This window comes from Cricetulus griseus, assembly GCF_003668045.3.
Source record: "Cricetulus griseus strain 17A/GY chromosome 1 unlocalized genomic scaffold, alternate assembly CriGri-PICRH-1.0 chr1_0, whole genome shotgun sequence".
Lineage (NCBI taxonomy): Eukaryota > Metazoa > Chordata > Mammalia > Rodentia > Cricetidae > Cricetulus > Cricetulus griseus.
This window is the reverse complement of record NW_023276806.1, coordinates 227,860,832-227,883,786: the sequence shown is the minus strand read 5'-3', so window position 1 is coordinate 227,883,786 and position 22,955 is coordinate 227,860,832. Positions and strand designations below refer to the sequence as shown.

Sequence of the window (22,955 nt, the reverse complement as noted above, 5' to 3'; positions counted from 1 at the left end):
CTCCACTTTAGTTTTTGAAATAGGTTCTCTTATTGAACCCTGAGCTCAAAGATTCAGCTGAACTAGCTAGCTAGCAGATCTCAGGATCTTTCTGTCTTTGCCTCCCTAGCATGCCCAGCTAGGGTTCCAAACTCAGGGCCTTGTGTTTTAAACTAAGTACTTTGCTAACCAAGCCACATTTCCCGTCTCATGTGCTGACTGTTCTATCTCATTGCCTGCTCTGGCTGGCTGATCTGTAGTTTAACCTGACTTTCTGTTTCTGTCTAGATGGCGAGAAAGCTCAGTGTATTGGAAGTCCTTCTGATCACTTGCAATATAGTTGCTTTGGCAGTAGACATCCTTTTGTTGCTTCTTGTGCTGGAGGACCCTTCAGGTAAGGATGATGGTGGGTGCTACGTTTCGAGGATGGGAAAAGGAAGTCCCTTCTGGATGCCAGGGATAGCATTTTATTCACACATTCATCATCCCACTACATAAAGCTACTCAAAATCTATCTCTGTGATTAGTTTAAGTCATTCTTCAAGACAAGTATTCTTTGTGTTTGCAATGAAACTTTGGATGTAAATGATATTCTGGGCACTCGGAACCCATCTAGTGAAGTCTCCTTGGAATGCAAAATTAGGCTCACCTGCTGCCCGCTCTGCAGTATATGGTCATAGGTAATGGAGCTAGCTCCCAATGAGAAGGAACAGTGCCAACTCCATCACTATGGAAATGGATGCCAGCTCAGAGGAAGTGGAGGGCCGATGAAGGCAGCCTTTGTGCATCAGTTAGCATTAGCGTCTCACCCATATCAAGACAAACAGCTGAGATTTCTTCACAGATGCCCTTGCCCTCCCTTTGCCTTCTCCACCCACACACTCATGCAGGCATTTCCACACAGAGAAGCATCAGAGTAACTTCTTGTCAGTGCAAATGTTATTTTTTAATAATAAAATGATATGTAACATCATATATAATGTTAAAAATTGTTTTCCTCAGGAAGCTGAGGTAAAAATGGCATGCTTTTTTGACTACAATTGGTAGTGAGTTCCAGGCTAGTCTATGAGATCCCTTGCCCCGCTCCCCAAGCAACAGTAACAACATAAAATGAAATTCAAATTTGGGGATTTTGTTTGATAAAGTCCCTCATGGCTATAGGTGAGACGTGCAATGAAGATGGGCTGGGCTCATGGCTGGGTCTTGCCTGTGCATTGGCTTCACTTCCTTCGCTCTCACCCCTTTTTTTTTTCTCTCTTTATTTTTTTTAAAAAAATTAAATAAATTTTATTTAAATTAGAAACAATCTTATTTTACATATCAATCCCAGATCCTTCTCCCTCCCATCCTTCCATGTCCTCCACCAACCCCCCCATCCTCTCTGCCACCCACTCCCAGGGAGGGTGAGGCCTTCCATGAGGGATCATCAAAGTCTGTCAAGTCATTTGGGGCAGGGCCTAGGCTCTCCCCTGTATATCTAGGCTGAGGGAGTATCCCTCCATGGGGAATGGGCTCCCAAAGTCCATTCGTGCACTAGGGATACATCCTGGTTCCACTGCCAGAGGCCCCATAGATTGCCCAGTGCTCCTAGCTGACACCCACATTCAGGGGGCCTGGTTTGGTCCTATGCTGGTTTCCCAGCTGTCAGACTGGGGTCCATGAGCTCCCCCTTGTTCAGGTCAGCTGTTTCTGTGGGTCTCTCCAGCGTAGTCTTGACCCCTTTGCTTATCCCTCCTCCTCTGTAACTGGATTCCAGGAGCTTAGCTGTGGATCTCTGCTTCTGCTTCCATCAGCTACTGGATGAAGGCTCTACTTCTCTCATACAATTCATCATGACTACAGCATCATCTTAGTCTCCTCCACTCCGAGACGCACCCCACCACCACCTCCCCTCTCCCGAAGATCCACTGCTCCTCCATTTCTCTTCAGAAAACAGCAGGTCTCTCAGTAATATCAACTGAACACAGCATAACACGTTACTTTAAGACTAGGCACAAACCCTCATATAAAGGGTGGACAAGGCAACCCAGTAAGAGGAAAGGGGTCCCAAGAACAGGTAAAAGAGTCAGCCCCACTCCTGCTGTTGGGAGTCTCACAAAAACCTCAAGCTAAACAACCACAGTGTGTATGTAGAAGACCTGCCTCAGACCCTCGTAGGCTCCATGATCGCTGCTTCAGTCTCTCTGAGTCCCTATGAGCCCTGATTAGTTTATTCTCTTGCCTGTGTTCTCCTGGAGTCCACCACCTCTCTGGCTCCTATAGTCCTTCCTTTCCCTCTTCTTTGGGGGTTTCCTGAGCTCTGCCTAATGTTTGGCTGTGGGTGTCTGCATCTGCTCCCATCAGGTGCTGGAAGAAGCCTCTCTGATGACCATTGGACTAGGTACAGATTTAAGGCCGTAGCAGAATATAGTTAGAAATCATTTCATTGATTTCTTTTTTCCAGTCATGTTTAGTTCTGTACTAGGTCTCTGGGCCAGGCAGTGTAAGGCATGGGGTCCCCTTTGTGGCATGGGCTTCAAGTTAGACTGGTCATTGGTTGGCCACCCCCACAAGCTCTGAGCCATCATGACTCTAGCACATTTTGCAGGCAGGATAGGTTGAGTTGGTGTCCCAGTCCCATCACGGAATGCCTTGCCTGGTTACAGAGATGGCTGGTTCAGGCTCCATGTCCTCCGTTGCTAGGGTCACTTTTATAGGTTCCAGGAAGGTTGCACAGCACTAGCTTTTTGTATCATCCTCAAATGCCCCCCAATTCCAGGTATCTCTCCCCATACTCTCTCTCTCTCCATTCTTCCCTGCCCTTCACTCCTCTCTCAATAGTGAACATGACACCACTTTCTAGGAGAAATTGTAATTATCAAAGGTAGTTGGAAGGGCATTGTAGAGTGTATTTTGAACCCATTCCTGCTTCTTCCCTATGATATTTTAAATAACAAAAGAGATTAATACTTATTGTATGTGCCTCTTCTTTTACTTAGCATAAAACTAAATCTGACATGCTCATTCATGTTAAAACACACTCTGATCCTTCCAGAGCAGTTAACCATTTTAGATGTTTTTACACAATTGGCTTTTCTCTGATGTTTTTTGGAGCTGTGTACCCACAGATTGAAAATAAAAATGTCGTTGTGTTACAGGACTTCTTTCTTTCCTCCAAGACTGCATAGTATTCCACTGTTTATAATACACATAGTCTTTGTCCATTCAACCTTCAATGGGCCTTGAGGATGTATGTACATCTTGGCCACTGTGAATACTGCCACAGTTAAATGGGCAAGTGTAATACCTCTTTAAGGTCTAGACCTCTAAGAATTCGGAAATGGCATTAAAGGATCCTGTGGTAGTGTTTGTTTTTATTCTTTATCAGTAGTAGTACACAAGGATCCGAGTTTTAAACATCCTCACCAACAGCCATCTGTCTTATTTTTAGTTTGGTCGTAGCCATCTGAACTCATATAAGATGGTACCTTTGCTATGATGATACAATGATTTGGATGATCAAATCCCTGGTGACCAGTGATGTTCAGCATCCCTTTGCATCTATTGGCCATTAGTAGGTTTTCTTGGGAGAAATACTAATCATATCTTTATCCAATTTTAAAGCAAGGTAGTCATTTTTTTGTGGGGGTATCTTGTAGACTTTGGAAACTAACTTCTTATCAGGCTTACATATGCATATAGACTCTCACTTTCTCTATGCTGCTGCTTCCCTTATTTGATGGTTTCTACTTCTCACAAGACTTTTGATTTTGAATAGTCTAATTTTGCTTTTGTTGCCTAGGCTCTTTGCAAAGCCAATTATGATGCTATTTCCATATTTTCTTTCAAGAATTTTGTAGTTTCAGATTTCATGTTTAAATACATAATTCATCCAGTTTTAACTGCCTTCTTTCAGAGCCATAGGAGAGTAGAGATATATGGACCAAAGGCACTAGAGAATCTCTGCTATACCCACAGCAGCTAATACCTGGAGCTGGGTGAAAGCCTAGTTTTGGTGGCTCATGAAGCTTCTGACTCTGTTGTATGACTGTTAGTGTTAAGTGAAAGAAGCTGATTTTATCAATTTAGTCTTTGGCAATTGTGTTGATAAAGACTAAAACAATAATACCAAATTTGAATGAAAGTGTTCATTTAAAGTAGTATCAGAACTATCTTTTCATTCTCTATTACAGTTACTGAAAGAGGTGGAATAAAATTAAAGTTAAAGCCCAGCATGGTGACTCATAATTGCAGCACTGGGAGGCTGAGGCAGGAAGTTGCCCATGAATTCAAGGTCAGATGGGCTACATAATGAGCTCCAGGCTAGCCTGAACTACAGAATGAGAATCTGATAAACAATCCAAGCATAAAGAAATAAACCAAAAATCAATTGGATATACACATACAATAGAAAAGAGATGCTGGGTTTCTACCTGACAATATATGCAGAAATTAATTAAAAATAGATAAGACATACATTGAAGACTTCAAACTATGAACTTTTAACAAACAACACATAGATAAGAATATTCAAGACCTCAGATTGGGCAACAGTTTATTAACTGAAACTCAACTACAGAAACCAAAGGGAGGGAATAGCCAGATTGGAATTAAACAAAATTCAAAATTGTTGGCCTTTAAATGACATTATGTAGCAGAGAAAAAGATAGGTCACAGAAAATACATTAACATTTTCAAATGACACACAAGATGCTACTTAACATCTATGATGCACAAGAAATATTGCAACTCACCTAATACTGTTATTTTTCTAAGTGAACATAGTTGTTAGCATGACTGCTCATGACTCATTGCCATACCCATAGGTCAGTTCGTTACTCAACATTGTCAGAGAAGCTTCTTCCTGCAGTAGTTGGCAGTTAACACAGAGACCCTCAACCGCTCGTGTACAAAGAATAAGCAATTGTGGAGTGCTCAGCTCAAAGTGGAGTGAACACATCACACCCCTGTCACCAAAGCTCAGAGGAAGAAGAGGTAGAAGGATTGTAAGAGCCAGAGACTTCAAAGACACAGTCAGCTCAGGGTGCAACATGGAGGGTGCACATATGAACTCCTGGTGTTCTGAGAGCATGTACAAGACTCACATAAACTCAAGCGAGACAAAACTCCCAGCATAGAATTGGAAGTGGGCACACAACACACCACTGGCTGAGGAGCTCTTGCTGTTTGATAGTTGCTATGGAAGGGAGAGAGCTTTCTTTAATGAGATGCCTTTGATAGATTGACCATAATCTGGGGCAGGCCCAGGTCCAAGTGCAGCTGGGCAACAAAAATGGACTTTATGGGGAGGGGAAAAAGAAAAAAAAACAAAGTTGGGTGGGTAAGGAAGAGAGATATGAAAGAGTAGATATGGCAAGGGCTTGGGAGATAAAATGATCAAAAGATATTGTATAAAATTCTCAAATAATGATAGTAATGTAAAAAATGTGATTCAGAAACAAATAGAAATTTTCAATAAGCAAAGAATATAATTAGACCATATTTCACTGAAGGTCTACAAATGGCCCTAAGACTAGAAAGCATATTCAGCATCATTAATTATTTGGAGAAAACAATTTATCAACGAGATTATTCTTCATTGAGCTGGCTATAATAAAAATATGTAACCAGTGGTAATCCTTAGTTCACAGAATCTTGGAATCTTCGTATAGTCTCCAGAGGAAAATAATGGTGCGGCCACTTCTACAGTTTGCAGACAACGATAAAGGATGACTCAGCAATTCCATTTTCAGGCTTGTAACTAAGAGAACTGAAAAAAAAATACATTCACACAAAACCGCTACAGACGAGAATTATGTGTGACAGTCACATACATGGTGAAATCAACATGAATGTTCATCAGTTGTGCTATATTTGCATAATGGAATATGATTTACCCATAGAAGGAAATGAAACCCCGATGCAAGGAAGAAACGTTGAAAAGCCCATGACAGACGCATTGTGTTTATATAAAATAACCAGAGTAGACAAATACATGGAGACAGAAAATAGACACATATTTTCCTGAGACCAGAAAAAGAGGTGAATAGAAAGTGATCACTAACAATTATGAGATTTCTCCTGGGTTTGATGAAAATATTCTAGAATTATTGGTAGTTAAGACTTTCCAACCTTGCAGAAACTAATGAAAACAATAGTGTCTTAGTTTCAATTGCTGTGCTAAAGATGAAAAGCAACTTCAGGAGGAAAGAGTCTGTTTTGTTTTAAACTTCTAGGTAACAGTCCATCACCGAAGGAAGTCAGGGCAGAAAATCCATTTGGAGTCAGGGCTGATACAGAGCCCGTGGAGGGGTGTGGCTTACTGGCTTGCTCCTTCAAGGCTTTCTCAGCCTGCTTTCTTACAGCACCCAGGACCACCAGCCCAGGGGTGGCGCTGGACCCTCCCACATCAAACACTAATTGAGAATTTGAAAACGACTTCAGCCTGTGTCAAATTGACATTAAAAAACAAAACAGCTAGGTAGCACACACAGAATTGCATGTTTTAAGGGGTTAAATATACGGTAAGAGGATTAGATGTCTTTATAAGTTAACCAACTAGTTAAAAAAATAAGTGATTTAGGCCGGGTATTGGTGGCACACACCTTTAATTCCAGCACTCAGAAAGCAGAGGCAGGCAGATCTCTGTGAGTTCCAGGCCAGCCTGGTCTGCAGAGCGAGTGCCAGGATAGGCTCCAAATCTACACAGAGAAACCCTGTCTCGAAAAAAAAAAAAGTGATTTAACATTCAAAGAAGTGGACATCAACCACAAATAGCGATATCAGTGATTTGACTGGAGAACAGACCTAGAGTCTGTACCTGTTGTTACACCACAAGCACCAACTTTGGTTTCTACTTTCTTTACAGGTTCATTGACTCCCGATTGTCCAAACATCGCTGAGTCAGAAAGAATAGACTGTGCGCCCGGACAGGCGGTGACAGAGGTCAGCCATGGGCTACTTGCTGGTAGCCTACAGGGTTTTATTTTAAATAAATGAATATGTTAATTGGGAAGGGATACATGGGTCTGCAATTTCTTGTCTTGATGATAAACAGTTGCACTAAGGGAGTGCAGGAAACAGGCTGGAAAATGAGACGCAGGTGCAGACAAGTTCCAAAGGCTGAAGTAGAAAGAGGATACCAACGCTGGAGACACTTCTCGGCGTGGGTTGACCTTGGTTAAATGTTTGTGGTCTAGCCTACTGCTCCTCCAGAAAGGGGCCGGCAAGAAAGTGTGCTTGAATAACTCACTTGAACTTATGTCACTTGGTGTAACAAGAACCCTCTGAAGTTGGGTAGCTGGCAACTGAGCTCTCAATGGACATGTATAAAAGAACAGATTTCCCTCCTGGGTGATGTCTACAAGAATACCAAATATTTGAACCCCGTCTCATTGTGACCATGTGACTTATGTCATAATAGTGGTGTGTGTTTAGATTTCATTCCTGTACCCTGTATTTTACATTCTATATCCAGAATTATTATTTTTAAGTAGGAATTAGGACTGTATTAAATTTTAGGTTTCAATAATTGATATCTTGGTATGTTTTTCTTAATATAAAGACATAGGCAGCCTCTTTTATTTTATCTATCTATGGTTTTACAAAACAAAGTTTAACTGTGTAGGTCTGGCTGTCCTGGAACTCACTATGTAGACAGGAATGGACTGGAACCCAGAGATCTTCCTGCCTCTACTACCTGAGTACTGGGATTAAAGAAACCATACATTTTTGTTCGTGTGTGTTGTCCTTAATATATGTTTTATTGTGAAGTTCTATTGCATGTGAAATTCCTTCTGGGTAGTTCATAGCTTTAGGGGTTTGTTTTTGTTTTTGCTTTTCAGGATAGGGTTTCTTTGTGTAGCTCTGGCTGGCCTGGAACTCACTTTGTAGACCAGACTGGCATTGACCTCACAGGGATCCACCTACCTCTGCCTCCTGAGTGTGGGAATTAGAGGTGTGCACCACCACTACCCAACTATACCTTTAGTTTTTTGATGGTTTGTTTGGTTGGTTTTTCAAGACAGGGTTTCTCTGTGTAGCTTTGTAGACCAGGCTGGACTCGAACTCACAGAAATCCGCCTGCCTCTGCCTTCCGAGTGCTGGGATTAAAGGTGTGCACCACCAATGCCCAGCTCATAGCTTCAGTTTTTATTGCAAATAGAACTCATTGTATTTCTAGCTGATGCTTATTTTGATTATAATGATTTTTTCTTACTAATGAATATTTTATATGTATTACTTTTAATTTAAATTATCATTATTTATTGTATAATTGTCAGTTTAAACTTGCAACCATTTCTCAAAAACGTTTTCCTAATTTTTAATTTGAGACACTAATTATAGCTACATCTGAACAAATAAATGATGCTTCTGCTTTGTTTTAATATCTATCTATCTATCTATCTATCTATCTATCTATCATTCATAAACTCCATTTCACTTTGTAGTAGTTCTAGCAGTATTCACATAAGTGATGATGGTCAGAAACCCTATTGTTGCACAAATTTTGTGAAAATTTCTTTTTTCTTAAATTTGAAGCTCCTTTCTTCTTTCAGTGGAAATGTTCAGGAGAGGACCAAGTTGTAGTTCGACTGAAGTCTCATTTTCTTCTGTGGAACTGGTATTTAGGGACAGAGCTTTCACCTGGCAGTTAAAAGAATTGTTCAGGTCAGCTCAGGCCTTCTGCCTGGGTCTGAAGCTTTCTCTGACGATGTGGAATTCCATGGGTCCCTGTAAACCTTACCCTGGGTCCCAGCTAGTCCCAACCCCAGACCAGTGACTTTCTCTGGCTCCTGTGTGGGTTATAGAATTGTCTACAAGGCTGTGGGGATGACCCTCGGTCAGATCTGGTCTCCACTCTGGATCTGCAGCCTCTGCTCAAGCCACTGCGAGTGATGACCTCTCTCTCACTCCTGTGGAGTTCCATTGGACCCCACCCTGAATCTGCAGTGGCTACTGCCTGTTGAGGCCACTGTCAATTGTGAGATAGGGCTTTTTATTTCTGAATTGTTGTGGTGCCTTCCTGAATGATCACAGTTTATAAGTGTGGATTGGCTTCTGGTATCTGATCTTTAAAAGGCTCTTTTGTCCTTTCATACTGCTGTAGTTACTATAGGACTGGAATAGGTCTTGTAAATCCTCAGAATCATTCCTATTTTCAGAGTATGCATTATATACATTGCTTTGGTTTTTAAAAATTATTTAATGTTCTCTTCCTTCCCTTTCCGCTGACTCATCACAGACCAGAGAAAAAGAAAAAAACTAAAAAAGAAAAGAAAAAAATTATTTAATGTTTTATTCCACTTAAATATTATTTTCAAATTGAAAGTTCCTGTTTAGTATTAATATAGATTCCAAGTTGGCTTTTGAACATTGATTTTGCAACCAGAAATTTTCTTAAGTCTACTTCTCAGTTCTCCTCTACTTTATATAGACTTTCCTGAAGCTGTGTAATATGGTAATATTCTTTAAAAATGAAGATAATTTTATGGTTTTTACTTCTTTTTCATCTCATGCACACACAAAGAAAATAAGTTTTTTTTCTCTCTGAAATCTCAGTAGGTTTTGAGATTACTTTTTAAAGCTAATAATTCAACCATAATAGCATTTGGAAAATTGATTTTTTTTCTAAGCATAAGAAATAATTTGGTAAGATAATACATATAAAAATAAGATTTCCTGAGTTTGGAAAAAGTTGTATGCATTACTAGAATTTAAGCACCTATCAGAAACTCTGGCGACACAATGCTTGCATCACACAGGGGTAAGCTAGTTGATTTCCAGGTAATTTCCTTGTCGGCTGTCTCTTCTTAAATTCTTTTTAGCTATTTTATATGATTGACAAATGATATGGAATCTTTTTTGGGAGATAATTTAGGAACACAGTTTAGGGGTACATGGTGTTATGGGGGGTGGTGGGAACAAGGAGACTTGTTGGAAGTCGACACCAATACTCCAGACAAGAGTTTAGGAGAGCTGTCTGGTGTGGTGAGAACTGAGATGGAAAGCAAGGGAAGCAATTATAGAGAAGCAATGTATGAAAGGGACGCAGAGTTTGAAGTATTGGTCACTGCTTGTCTCCAGGGTTTGACCTTTGGTATGTGGAACTGAAAGAAGCTATAAGAGCAGATTGCATGTACAAGCATTATGTTTATCTGGAAACCGATGGTTCTTTACACAGGTCTGCAGACTTTGACACAGTTTATAGCAGTGAAACTGAACTTTGGGTTTCCTGGACCTCACTTTCAGAGGTGGAAGATGTTGGCATGGAGGCAGTTGGGGTACCCAAAGTCTTGCTCTTCTAATCTGTAGGTGTTTCTTATGTGAAAAAGAACAAGGCTGGGACTGTTTAGTTTGGAGAAATGAGTGCATATTTTAAAAGTGGATGATTAGAAATGCTAGGATTTTCTCCATAAATACTTAGGTTATAGTCATAAAAGCCATTGTGGCTTTTCAGAGCAATTACATCTATTGGCATCTAAAACTCTTGTCAGTAGTATTTGGAAATAAGCAGTGGTATGACACCATCTTAATCTTTATAGTAGAGCCTGTGCCTCGTGTACTTTTTGAACAAGGGTCAGGCCTTCTAGGTGTGTACAGAACGGAATGGGGGAGTGCCATTCATGTTTTCCTTCTTCCAAATTCCTTCCTTAGAGTCAAGGCAACAGCTCCATGTGCACGCTTCTCTTTTGCCATATCTGTTGCTTTCTCTTGTCCTTCTGCTTTAAGAACAGATATACCTCTTACCTACCTAGAAAGCCTTCTTGTCCCACCTACACTACTAGCGGGGGGGGGGGGATGGTTGGCGTGTTTCCCTTGCTTTGGGAGACATTCTACTGGGACACTTAACTCATCCTGCCATCATTACTATTTTAATTGTCTCAATTTACAACTAAATAGTTCGTTTAGTGAAACACAAGCTAAATATGTGTTACCACTTTCTTACTTTCTTACCTGGTAAATACAGAATATGTGTTGGATGGCTAGATAACTGTATGAATAAACTGGTGTTAGACCCCCGGAAAACTCAGGTATCCGGGGTCCCAGGCCATGTTCTCGGTCACCCCAATCACCAGGTGGATTCCAGAGCTTGATGCAAACTGCACGAGGCTTTATTGTAATTTAACGAGCTAACCCCATGTTAGCTTGGGTCTTTCACCCACCCGCCATGGCGGATGGCTAGAAAAGACAGCTCCTAGGGGCTCCCGAGAGATCTTATAGGACAGCGTAAGGGGAGTGTCTAGGGGTATGCACAGGCTCACTATTGGTGTGCCTCCAGGCTTGGAGGGCTTGCCCTGTGTTGATTGGCCAACTGGTTGTTATGGCCCATAGGCCCTCCCAGGGTGGTTGCTATGCTTTGTGCGTCATTGCTGTGCACTTGTCCGTAAAGCACACCCAGAGCCATAAAGCATAGCACCATCAGCTAACTTCTGATTGGTTCCTTGTCACGAGGCAGGCATCTGACTTTCTAGTGACTAACTAACTTCTGATGGGTTCCTTGTCACAAGGCAGGCACCTGACCTCTAAGTGACCAAGGCAAGTTTATGGCAAGCACGTGTTTGGCTGTTATGGCTGCCGAAAGGGGGGCTGGTCCCTTCACTGGGAATGAATACGTGGGTGGGTTTAGTTATGACCTATCTCAAATCTCCCTTAGAATAATATGTGTTGTAAATTAGTAGGTAAATGACACTTTCCTTCCTTTATTTTATGTAATGGCGGCTCTTTTCTAATGTTACAGGATGTCTGCCGATGGCAGCACAAATGCTGTTGGAAGCCAGCGGCAGATCCGAAAGCCCCTGCGTGCTTCTTCCCTAGGAACTGGGGTTATGAAGTCAGCAATGTCCGTACAAATACAAGCACAGGTAAGCCCTGCCCAGATACTGTCCCAGGAAGTCACTGTGCTTCAGCCAAGATAGCTGCTAAATGGAAGCTGATACTGTCTCTTGTTCTCATTCTTTTGCCTTAGGGTTGACTGCTCAGTTGAAAATATTGCCATCTCCCTCTCTTTTTGGAAATGATATTGCTGATGCCCTCTTCACAGCTGAATACCAGACATCCAATCGTTTCCATTTTAAGGTTAGTGAAGAAGTTACCACTGGATACAATCCTGGAGGTAGCGGTGCCTTACTCTCTTCTCTGCCATAAGCAGGGGTGCATGGGCAGAGGCCTCCTTTCTGCAGGCCTCTGGAGGAGATGGGCAGGCATCTTTACTTTCCTTGACAGGGCACACTGACTGGATGATTTCACTTCAGAAATCAAAATCTACAGGGCCAAGATTTGGAAGCATTCTCGTGGGCCACTGCTTAAAAGCATTTTTCATAGATCTACAAGGAAGTGGTCTTACCCAAATCATATTTTCTATTTTTCTTCTCCCAGATCACGGATTTCAATGAGATGCGCTATGAGGTACCTCATGAGAATGCCAACCTCTTGAATGGGACTGCTGAGAAGTCCCTTTTGAACTACTACGTAGAGGTCATCAATAAGCCCTTCAGCATCCGAATAGTGCGGAAGAGCAACAAAAGAGTCTTGTGAGCTTCTCCACACTCTTTGTCGTCTTTGAGTACCCATGTAGCTTACTCTGATGTACACAGCAAGATGAGTAAGACATGGAAATAGGTTTGAAACTCTGAAAAAACATAAAATTACTTACCATGCCCAACTAACAATGATAATCTGTTATGACTGTAAAGCAAAGAGTACAGAGCTAGAATAAAACAGTTTACTAAGTGTCAAATATATGTTTATAGTTAAGTATACACACATTCTTATGGTTCTCATGTATTATGGGCTAGGGAATTCTCTTGTTCTGAGTTATCAAAGTTTTATTACCTCTGAATCTTACCATTAAGCACCGAATGCCAGTTTGAGCTTACACCACAAATTGCATGGCATAAAATATGAATATAAACATCAAGAAACCTGCACCCCGAATCCTGATACTACCAAGTCCCCAGTCACCTGTGGTTATAAGGCAGCATACCTCACTGCTTTTCCAGAGAGGCCTCTTGTTAGCAATACTTAGCATCCACAGTTGATGAATCCATGAGAATATCTCTGGAGGAGTCACGAAAATTCGTGCTAAAATCTGAGGTCACTCATCTCTGAATGCTCGTGGAAAGGCAGACACAGCTTCCTGTAGAACTGGAGTGCTTCTGCGACTCTTATTCTCTCCCCATTGTCCAGGTTAGACACAGGCATTGGGCCCCTCCAGTTTGCACAGCAGTACTTGCAGCTGTCTTTCCGACTGCCCAGCTCCAATGTGTATGGGCTGGGGGAACACGTGCACCAGCAATACCGTCACAACATGAGCTGGAACACCTGGCCCATCTTCACCAGAGATGCAACTCCCACAGAGGTGAGCTTCTACCTACCTTGACCCCTGCTCATAGCTCACAGCCCAGAAGACTCAACCCCAATCCTCAAAAGTAGCTGGCAAAAATACTGCTCTGTCTTATTTTGCCCAACTTGCATGAATTTGTTTGGGGGAATACTTGTTCTTAAGTTTGATATACAGAAATTAAAAAAAAAACTTTCTTGGAAAATAGAATTGAATGATTACATAAAATAAATAAGTTAGCATTAGAAAGCTACCGGGCCTCTTGGTGCAAGCATACAATCAGTTATTCAGAAGGCTGAAGCAAGAAGATTGCAACTTAAAGGCCACCCTGGCCTACAGAGTAAGTTCAAGACCAACCTGGGCTACTTAGTAAGACCCTGTCTCAAAATAAAAACCATGAAAAGGACTAAGAATGCTAGTAGTGACAAGTTTGCATTACTGAGTATGTGAAGTTCTGAATTCCGTACCAGTATCACAAAAAGAAGAGAAGAAAATCCTTTTGCAAAAGTGATGTTTTCTTACTTTAGTAATTATTTAGAGAAGAACATCAATTGGAGGCCATTACCAGTAGAGTTGGTAGATGGAAAGTTCCACTGTAGCTGCTCTGGTATTGCATATTAGCATGTTTCAAAGGCAGCAGTATTGGCTGTTTCTTTCATTTCTATAACATTTTGAGATGCATTTTTGCAGTATATCCTTTCTGAATAGTATTCCATTAAATACACACACCCTATTGTGTTTCTCCATTTTTTATGATAATGTCATTTTGGTACAATATACTTAATTAAATGTTGAGTGTGACTTTTTGGTCCTGTGACTCACATTTATTTATTTTTGTTTATTTCTTTGTTTATTAGAGACAGAGCATTGTTGTGTTGATCATGCTGGCTTGAAAGTCATTATGTAGCGCAGGCTGTCCAAAAAGTAGTCATCTTCTTGCCTCTGTTTCCTGAGTACTGGAGTTACAGGTGTGTTCCACCATACCTTTCAGGATAAATTTTTTAAACATACAATCCTGATGCTTCTGTTTTTCCTTTCTTGGTGACAGGGCATGGCTAACCTGTACGGAGCACACACCTTCTTCTTGTGCCTTGAAGATACCAGTGGAGCTTCTTTTGGAGTTTTTCTGATGAACAGCAATGCTATGGGTAGGGAGCATCTTTTTAATCTTCTTTGGATAGGAATAGATTTAGATATGATGCTTTTATTTTAAGAATCACTCTATTGTGAGAACCTCAGTGCTTCTACTGAAACTAGAAACCTGACGACAGTCTAACCTGTTCAGAAATCCAGCTCAGGCTTAGAGACACTTGACTGAAACCTAACTCAGGTCCTTCCTCTGATGGAGTGTTTCTCCTTATATTGTATGGATACTAGGATCCATTGATGTCCACACTCCAGAGACACTGTAGACTCTAGCGTGTGTCATGCTGTCTGCCTACAGGCAGCAGACTGTGTTTGTGAATTATATCTCATAGCCCACTCTACAGTCATCTTCCTTCAGCTTCTATTTAGTGGTGTGCCAAGAAGCATTATTGATTTAAAAATATAACTGTCATATATATGGATATATATGATATATAAATCGTGTGTGTGTGTGTGTGTGTGTGTGTGTGTGTGTGTGTGTGTGTGTGTGTGAAACTCACCTAATAAGTTTCCAAAATATTTTTCCTTTGGATTAACCCACTCATATATCATAGAAATTTATTCCAATGTAGCCAGGTAGCAATATAATTTGTTCTTTTTTTCCTCATAAGCAGCATGAAACAAGACAAAACTTTACTTTTGATGAGTATGTTGCTTAAATTAACAAAGTTCAGATAAATGAATGTATGAGATCCATATTCCTTTGAAAATGAAACAGAATTTGGGACAACTCAGCTATTCATGCTTTCAAGGGATGTGTATTTTCAGAAGATCACACTAATCACTCACTTAAATCCTTCCAGAGGTCACTCTTCAGCCTGCTCCTGCCATCACTTACCGTACAACTGGGGGCGTTCTTGACTTTTACATCTTGCTGGGAAACACACCAGAGCAAGTAGTTCAGGAGTATCTGGAGGTATGGGTCTGCCTTCCCTACTGTGGGGCTGTTGCTATTTTCTCATATATTTGTTTGAGTTAACAAGATGGAAGTTAAGGTTATTAGTAAATAGTATAGAAACAAATGCTTAGTTTACAAGTATTTTGCCATTTTTTCTTTAATGAATTGACTGAAGTTTTCTGCATTACTGTAGGCACCATCCACAAAGCCTTGAGAAATACAAAAGGAAGTTTAATTCTGCTTGCTAAGCATGCTCATTGTCTATTTCCTATGTCCTAACCAATCATTTCAAAGACCTGCAGCCACAATCCACAATGTGCATTCAATCAACAAATAAGTAAATAGGAAAGAAAGAATTATAGGAAATTGGAGAAAACTTCTGATTAAGGAGCAAGGACTCAGAATAATGTGGGGCAGGGTTTTAGTCTTCTTAGAGTGTTGACTTGAGGCACTAAGAAATTTTGAATACTTCAAGCATATAGCATTTTTTCACCCATCACACTCTTTACTCATAAGTTTTCACTCTTTCATCATTGTCAGACACCACCATCTGCAGTGACAGGAGCCATCTTTATGCCACTCTGTGAAGCCAGGAGCAGTGTATGCTTTGTGTCATTTATACTCTCAGTGTCTATGGAGGACCTTGTCACACTGAAAGCATTATGAAAATATTGGATGAATGAATATTATTGTGTCTACTGTTTTTCAGGGACAGAGTTATAACTCAGTGGTTGGGTGCTTGTCTGTCATACATGAGACTCCGTCCTCTATTCTCAGCAGCAAAACAAACACCAACTGGGAGGATTAGTGTTAATGGTCAAGTTGGCAATACCTAGAGTTATCTAGGAGATGGGCCTGTGGGAATGCCTGCAGAGAACTCTCTTGGTTACATTAATTATATTCCAAGAGCTATCTTGACAGTAGATGAGACTATTGCTTAGGCAGGATGGAAAGAGCAGGGAAAGCATTAGAAAGCCTTCATTGAGCACCACTCCTATTCCCTTCCTTCCTCCACCTCCCTTTCCCCTTCTTCCCTCCCCTAGATGAAATATGACCAGCAGTTTCAACCTTCTGCTGCTTTGACTTCCATGCTGTGATGGACTGTAACTTGAGCCAGAATAAACCCGTTTCCCCTTAAGTTGCTTTTATTGGAGTATTTCATCACAGCAACAAGAAAAGAAATTAAGACACCACCTTCCAACCAGATAAACAAAGAATTCTTTCACCTTACCTCCATTTTCTTTGTTGTTGTTGTTTTACTCTTGGGAATTCAGCCAACACTCTCTTGCACACTAGGTAAACACATTCTACCAACTGAGCTACTTCTCGAGCCCATTTTCTTTACCCCTTTGTCAACCTTCCTAATGCTGCTTCCCTTTAGTAAGTCCCTCATGTTGTGGTGACACCCAACGATAAAATTAGATAGTTGTTATTTCTTAACTGTAATTTCACTGCTGTTATGAATTGTAATGTGAATTCAGAGATTCAGGATTTCTGATGTGTGACCCTTAAAGGAATCTTGACCCATGGGTTGGGAACCACTGCCAAAGGATGACATTATTAGTCCAACATATTCTGAAAATTCTATTTTTTACTACTGTTGCTGCTGTTGGGATATGTTAAGTTATTTAAAGTGATGAATGACATGAGCTTTGGTGTTTACAACAGGAGATTTCTTTGGTTTCTGACAATTTTAGACTTGAAGACTTTATAGAAAAGGAATAATTGATTCAGGTGAACTCTATGCTACCATGTTCATTAGTGTTTGTTATAAAGCTCAGATGCTTTCTCACCTCTCTTCCCAGGTTGTTGGACGACCATTCTTGCCTTCATACTGGAGCCTTGGTTTCCAGCTCAGCCGCAGGGACTATGGTGGCCTTGATGGGTTGAGAGAGGTTGTACATCGAAACCGTGATGCTCAGATCCCTTATGTAAGTTGAGGCTTTTATTATCATGGTTCAGATACAATTTCATTTCTTCCTTTTCCCTTGCATTCTATTCAATTATGAAGGAAAATAGACAGCTTGGAGGGATACTCTCTCAGCCTAGACACACTGGGGAGGGTCTAGGCTCTGCTCCAAATAATATGACAGAATTTGAAAATTCTCACCATGGAAGGCCTCACCCTCCCTGGGGAGAAGAAAGGGGTTGAGATAGGGGTTCTGTGGGAGGGCAGGGGAGTAGGGGAGGAAGAGGGATCTGAGATTGACATGTAAAAGAAGCTTGTTTCTAATTTAAATTAAAAAAGAAGGAAAATAGAATGGTAGATTGATAGACACACATACAGCATCAGGAATTAATATACTGAATTGTTCATGTGCCCATGTATAGGGCATCGTTCACACAGCCAAAGGACTTGAATTTTAGTCTTATCTTTCGAATCTCCATGAAATGTTGGGTTATTTAGCAGCTGTATATTGTGGTTTCTATCTTTAAAAAGTAAAAATTTTACCCTTACCTTGATGTGGGGTTTGGGGTGAGAAACACTTTAGATAATGCATGTAAAGCATCTATCCCTGAGTGTGAACACCATCAAACTTAGTTGTAATTTTATGAGTGAAATCAACATGTGGTTATGTGTTCAGCAAGAGACGAAGATGATAATAATGATTTGCAGTAAGCTAGTTTCACAGCTATCTTGCAAAACTCCCTGCAGATTAACTCTGAACTCCATGGTTGCAAAGTATTTATGATGTTCAAAGTTCTCCTATGAATCAAAAGTCACTCCAAGTGTCTGAGCTCTGATAAGGTCAACATGGTCAAGGATGTTGTCAAAAGAATATCTTCATTACTAACTCTTCAAGCTTTGAAACTTCAGTTCAGACATACGTATATGTGGTTAGCATTTGATGGAAAACTCTGTGGGCGGAAATGACTTTGGCCTGATCTCAGGGAATCCAAGAGGGCAAACATAGCAATCAGGTTTTCTTAGGAGAAATACTCCCACCATCATCATTGGTACTGAGGGGAAATTGATAATATTCAATTTTACTTTCCCCATGTATACTGTCTGAAAACCCCCAGTTCCAGGAAGAATCAGACCAATGCTTTGCATACCTGTATTATTTTAGAAATACTTTCTCAGTTGTGGCTGGCATTCATTTATCACTGTTTTATGAATGAGGCATTGTATAGCTCCACTTCTCTAGGATTGCATTACTAATCAGAAGGGCCGGTTTGTACAAGCGATTCTTGCAATTCTACTTACACTGTTCTTTCAGGTCTGTCTTCTGCTTCTGCTGGTATTACAGAAACAAATGAGCTCCCCTTTCCTGGTTGGGAGCCCCCTTCTCTGTGGATATGGGTGGCACCTGGAGCCTAAGGACCTACTAGGGATCAGAGCAGAAGATACCACTTTGGTCAACAAGCCTCATGCCACATGAGGAACATACACGAGACTTTCATACGATCATGGAATATATGGAAGATTGGAAAACAAAGAATACCCAGAGTCAGGTTCCTATACTGAAGCCCCAGTCAGCCTTTACCTCCTTATTCAAGTGACTGGAAAATGACCTTTAACCTCTTTATATTCCAGTCTCATTAGGAACAGCATCTTATCTTCACACATTGCTATGCAAACACACAAACGATGCACATAAAATAATTTGGCTCGTTAAGTCTGTATATCTTTTTGTCACTTAACATTATCAGTCATTCCTCTGCAGTTTAATAAAGCAGAAGACCCCTTCCTCCTCTTATGAACTTATGTTTTGACTTAATATTTGAGATCCAAGTTGTTTGTGGTTATCCGTTCCCTCATATATTCATTCAAATATTCATTTAATGAGGACCTGTTGCATGTCCAGCATCTAAGTCCTCAGATTACAAGGATAAATGAGATAACACTTCCTACCCTCTGTTCCTCAACGTACCTCATGGCATCTTTTATCAGGATGAGAACAGATGCATCTTTCCCAGAGGGCTCATTTATTTCTAGGAGCCAGCCAAGGTTGGGGAGTCCCAGGACAATGAAGCTATATAACTTCTCTTTTAATGGTTAGGAACTAGAGTTGAAAACCTTCCAATGAGCAAGGTTCCCCTGTTCTAACTGCTCAGAACTGTCTTCCAGGATGTGCAGTACTCAGACATAGACTACATGGATGGAAGGAAAGACTTCACTATTGATGAGCAGGCTTACCCGCAGCTGGCGGATTTTGCTAAGGACCTGCATAACAATGAACAGAAATATGTAATTATTCTGGTACGTTCAAACCCTTAGCCTGATACCTCATGTTTTGCTTTCGAGTTGCAAAAGAGACTTACCAAAATGATATGTATACCCTGCTTATTTTTTAGAACCCTGGCATCTTCAAGGACCTTAACTATAAGGTCTACAACAATGGAAGCAAGAGCAGAGTGTGGATCATGAGCTCCAGTGGCTTTGCTGTTGGGGAGGTAATTTCTTAAGAAATTCTGAATAAATAATAGTTTGGGCAAAGGTTGTACTTTTTATATGAAGATAGATGGAATGCAAGCTACAATAGTGACAGTTTCATGGCTTTAGTAGTTTTATTCTATTTTAAACTAATAGAAATGATAATAAAGTTATTAAAATTCTAAGAGATATAAAAAGCTATCCTGGACTCATTAATATTTCAGATAATAGGAAACAAATATGCCATTAGTAGAAAATTGACTGCCTCTCATTTTCTCTTCTCTGAGATGTTACATTCAACATCAATAATGCAGCAAGATGCTCATGATGAATGTGGGATCCAGTTCAGACACAAAACTTAATTCACACGAAACTCATAGCTAAAGCCCAGGCTAGACTCCGAGGTATCAGCTTCAGAAACTGAGATAAACAACCAAGGAGCTGATTTTCAGAACAGCTGTAGTTATAAGACTTTGATGATCCCCCATGGGAGGCCTCACCCTCCCTGAGAAATGGATGGGGGTGGGGTGGGGTGTTGATGCAGAGAATGGGAAGGTAGGAGGGAGAGGAAAGTGGGATTGGTATGTCAAAAAGATTGTTTTTAATTTAACTAAAATTTAATTTAAAAAAAGACTATGGACTTTCAGGTTGATTCACATAGCCAACCTTTTATTCCAGTTATATATAAAGTTAACCCAGGTGACTGAATTGTGTGAAATTCATAAAAAATGGTACTTAATTTCAGAAATCCATGTCACTGTATAGTATTTATAGCTCCTGGCTGTTTACTTTCCAAAACTATCTTTTTGATTCCGTAATAGCCTGTCTTCCCCTCAGCTCACTTAGTTTATCTCATTGACTCTGTGCACTTGAATTGCTTTTCTATCTTATTGCTCTTAATTTTCTATGAAGCTACACAAAGTTCTTCCTTAAAACCAAGCCTGTGCTTTCACTGTTAGACATGAGTCTCTAAAACACCAGATAGACTGATTTTCATCAATTAGTAGATATCAGAGACCACAGTCAAATAAAGATTGTGGTTATCTAAAAATTATCCCCATTAGATGACCTGTTTTAGTAGGGTGGGGTGTTTGGAAGGACTGCAATGAAGAATTTTTATAATTAAGACAATTAATTAGATGACTGCTTCAACTGACCAGCAAGTGAGAAGGATCATTTGTTCTAAGGCATTGGCAGAGATAACAATAGTAGAGGCAAGTTATGGAATGTGGCAAATGCATTGGGTTACAATGGAGTTAGCTTGGCCTCTCTTATGATGTTGTTGAGATTTTGTTGCAAAACCACTTATTCCTAAGGATGTGTAAATTACCTCTATTATTACTTGATGTCCATCAACTAAAACAAAGAATCAATAGCCCAACACATTAAAAAATGGAATTTTAAACTTTTAATTTTTATTTATTGTTATTATTATTATTTGGTTTTATTTTTTTATTTATTTTTAGACAGAGTTTCTTTGTGTAACAGCCTTGGCTGTCCTGGAACTCACTCTGTAGCCTAGGCTACCCTGAAACTCAGAAATGAGCCTCCTTCTGCCTTCTGAGTGCTGGGATTAAAGGTTTACACTGCCACATCCAACTAATTTTTAAGCTTTCATCTTCTGTATTAAGAATTATTTGCACTTTATAATGGCTCTCATTAAAGATGTTGGATCTTAGAACAAAACAAATATACATGACTATGGGAAATAGACTAAGGAGAAGAAGGGTTTGATGGGGTGGGAAGGAGACGAGGGAGTGAAGGGGCCAAGAGTAATCAGAATACTTTGTTTACATGTATGGAAATGATAAAGAATACTTTTTGTTTTGAGTTTTCGAAACAGGGTTTCCATGCTTAGCCATGGCTGTCCTGGAACTAGCTCTGTAGACCAGGCTGGCCTCAAACTCACACAGATCCACCTGCCTCAGTGTCATGGCCCGGCTTGCCTCAGCTTTAACCCACAACAGCCATGAGGTTCTACCTGAGTGGGGGTGTGTGGGCTTGGAAGCTTCTAGTAGCCCAACGGCGATAAAGACCAAACACAGGCATCTTGTCATCTTCAGAGAGCTCTCAGTTCCATGTTGTGGAACTAGAGCCATTCCTTTATTAACCATCTTTTCTGGTGTCCCTTAACCACCATGCTAGTAACACGAGGCAACCATTTCTCTCTTTGTCCTCCTGTCTCCCTCTGGCCCTCGCCCGCTTAGTTCCTCTCCTTCTGTCCTCATCCATTACTCACAGATCTCTAGCCCTCCACCTAGGTGAGGGCCTATTCAGATGCTTAGGCACATACAGATGCAAAATAAGAGGCATATTACCCTCAGGCCAGGTAAAGTTACAGCCTGGTGTTAATTAACAATGCAATAGTGGGCCAGAGTTTCCTGGTGCCACCTCTGCTGACAGCCAGAACCTGGGGCCCAAATATTCGGTCCCCCACACCTCTGCCTCCTGAGTACTGGCATTAAAGGCCTGTGCCATCCGCACCCAGCAAAGAACATTTAAAAATAATTCTTTGCACTTTACTAAATATAACCATGGAATTATATGAGTATAAAATTATTCCAAATTCCCAATCAATAAATTTATGGAGAAAATCAACAAGAATGTTATACTTCAGTTTATATTCTAGTAAGCCAGATATTTAATAATTTGACTATGTGTATACATTTTTGTGGTTGTGAAAGATACCTAGAGCTACAGTTCAACACATGTAGAAAAGATAGATAGCATTGCACACTTTTGATAGGGGTAAGAGTAACTTTATTCAAGCATTTGCAAAATATTGCTTATATGATGAATTATATATACATATATATGTATATACATGTATATATATAATGACAATTGCTCAAAACATGTTTTGTATAACCTTCAATTAACAATATATTAAACATTCAAGTCATACTCTTAAAATATTTAACAGTTGGACTTTTCAGAATTTTATTTTAAAACTTTATTTTTAAAATTTATTTTTTGAGAAATTTATTTTATGAGAAATATTTCCATTATTCACTACCTCCTTTTTCAAATTCCAACTTCTTCCCTCTCCTCTACAACTCCTTCTCAAATTCTTGGCCTGTCATTCTTTAACTATTATTGATACATATTCATAAAGATGATGAGTACAATCTGCTGAGTTCATTTAGTATTTTTCTTATGTACACATGTTTGGTGCTGACCACCTACTAGCTGGGTCAGCACTGGGAAGACTGGTTCTTCCTCTTTCAGCACTG

The 22,955-nt window shown here is 40.2% G+C and overlaps 1 protein-coding gene across 1 annotated transcript in view; it reads left to right on the top strand.

Moving 5' to 3' along the window:
* The first annotated feature begins 267 nt into the window (after window positions 1-267).
* Mgam2 (maltase-glucoamylase 2 (putative)) overlaps window positions 268-22,955 on the top strand; it is an 86,232-nt gene continuing 63,544 nt past the window's right edge. Inside the window, exons 1-11 of the mRNA XM_035451409.1 lie at window positions 268-385; window positions 6,827-6,903; window positions 11,699-11,822; window positions 11,927-12,036; window positions 12,337-12,491; window positions 13,147-13,318; window positions 14,349-14,448; window positions 15,250-15,362; window positions 17,150-17,275; window positions 19,417-19,548; window positions 19,644-19,742. Coding sequence (XP_035307300.1) covers window positions 268-385; window positions 6,827-6,903; window positions 11,699-11,822; window positions 11,927-12,036; window positions 12,337-12,491; window positions 13,147-13,318; window positions 14,349-14,448; window positions 15,250-15,362; window positions 17,150-17,275; window positions 19,417-19,548; window positions 19,644-19,742 — 1,326 coding nt within the window. The remainder of the gene's footprint in view (window positions 386-6,826; window positions 6,904-11,698; window positions 11,823-11,926; window positions 12,037-12,336; window positions 12,492-13,146; window positions 13,319-14,348; window positions 14,449-15,249; window positions 15,363-17,149; window positions 17,276-19,416; window positions 19,549-19,643; window positions 19,743-22,955) is intronic.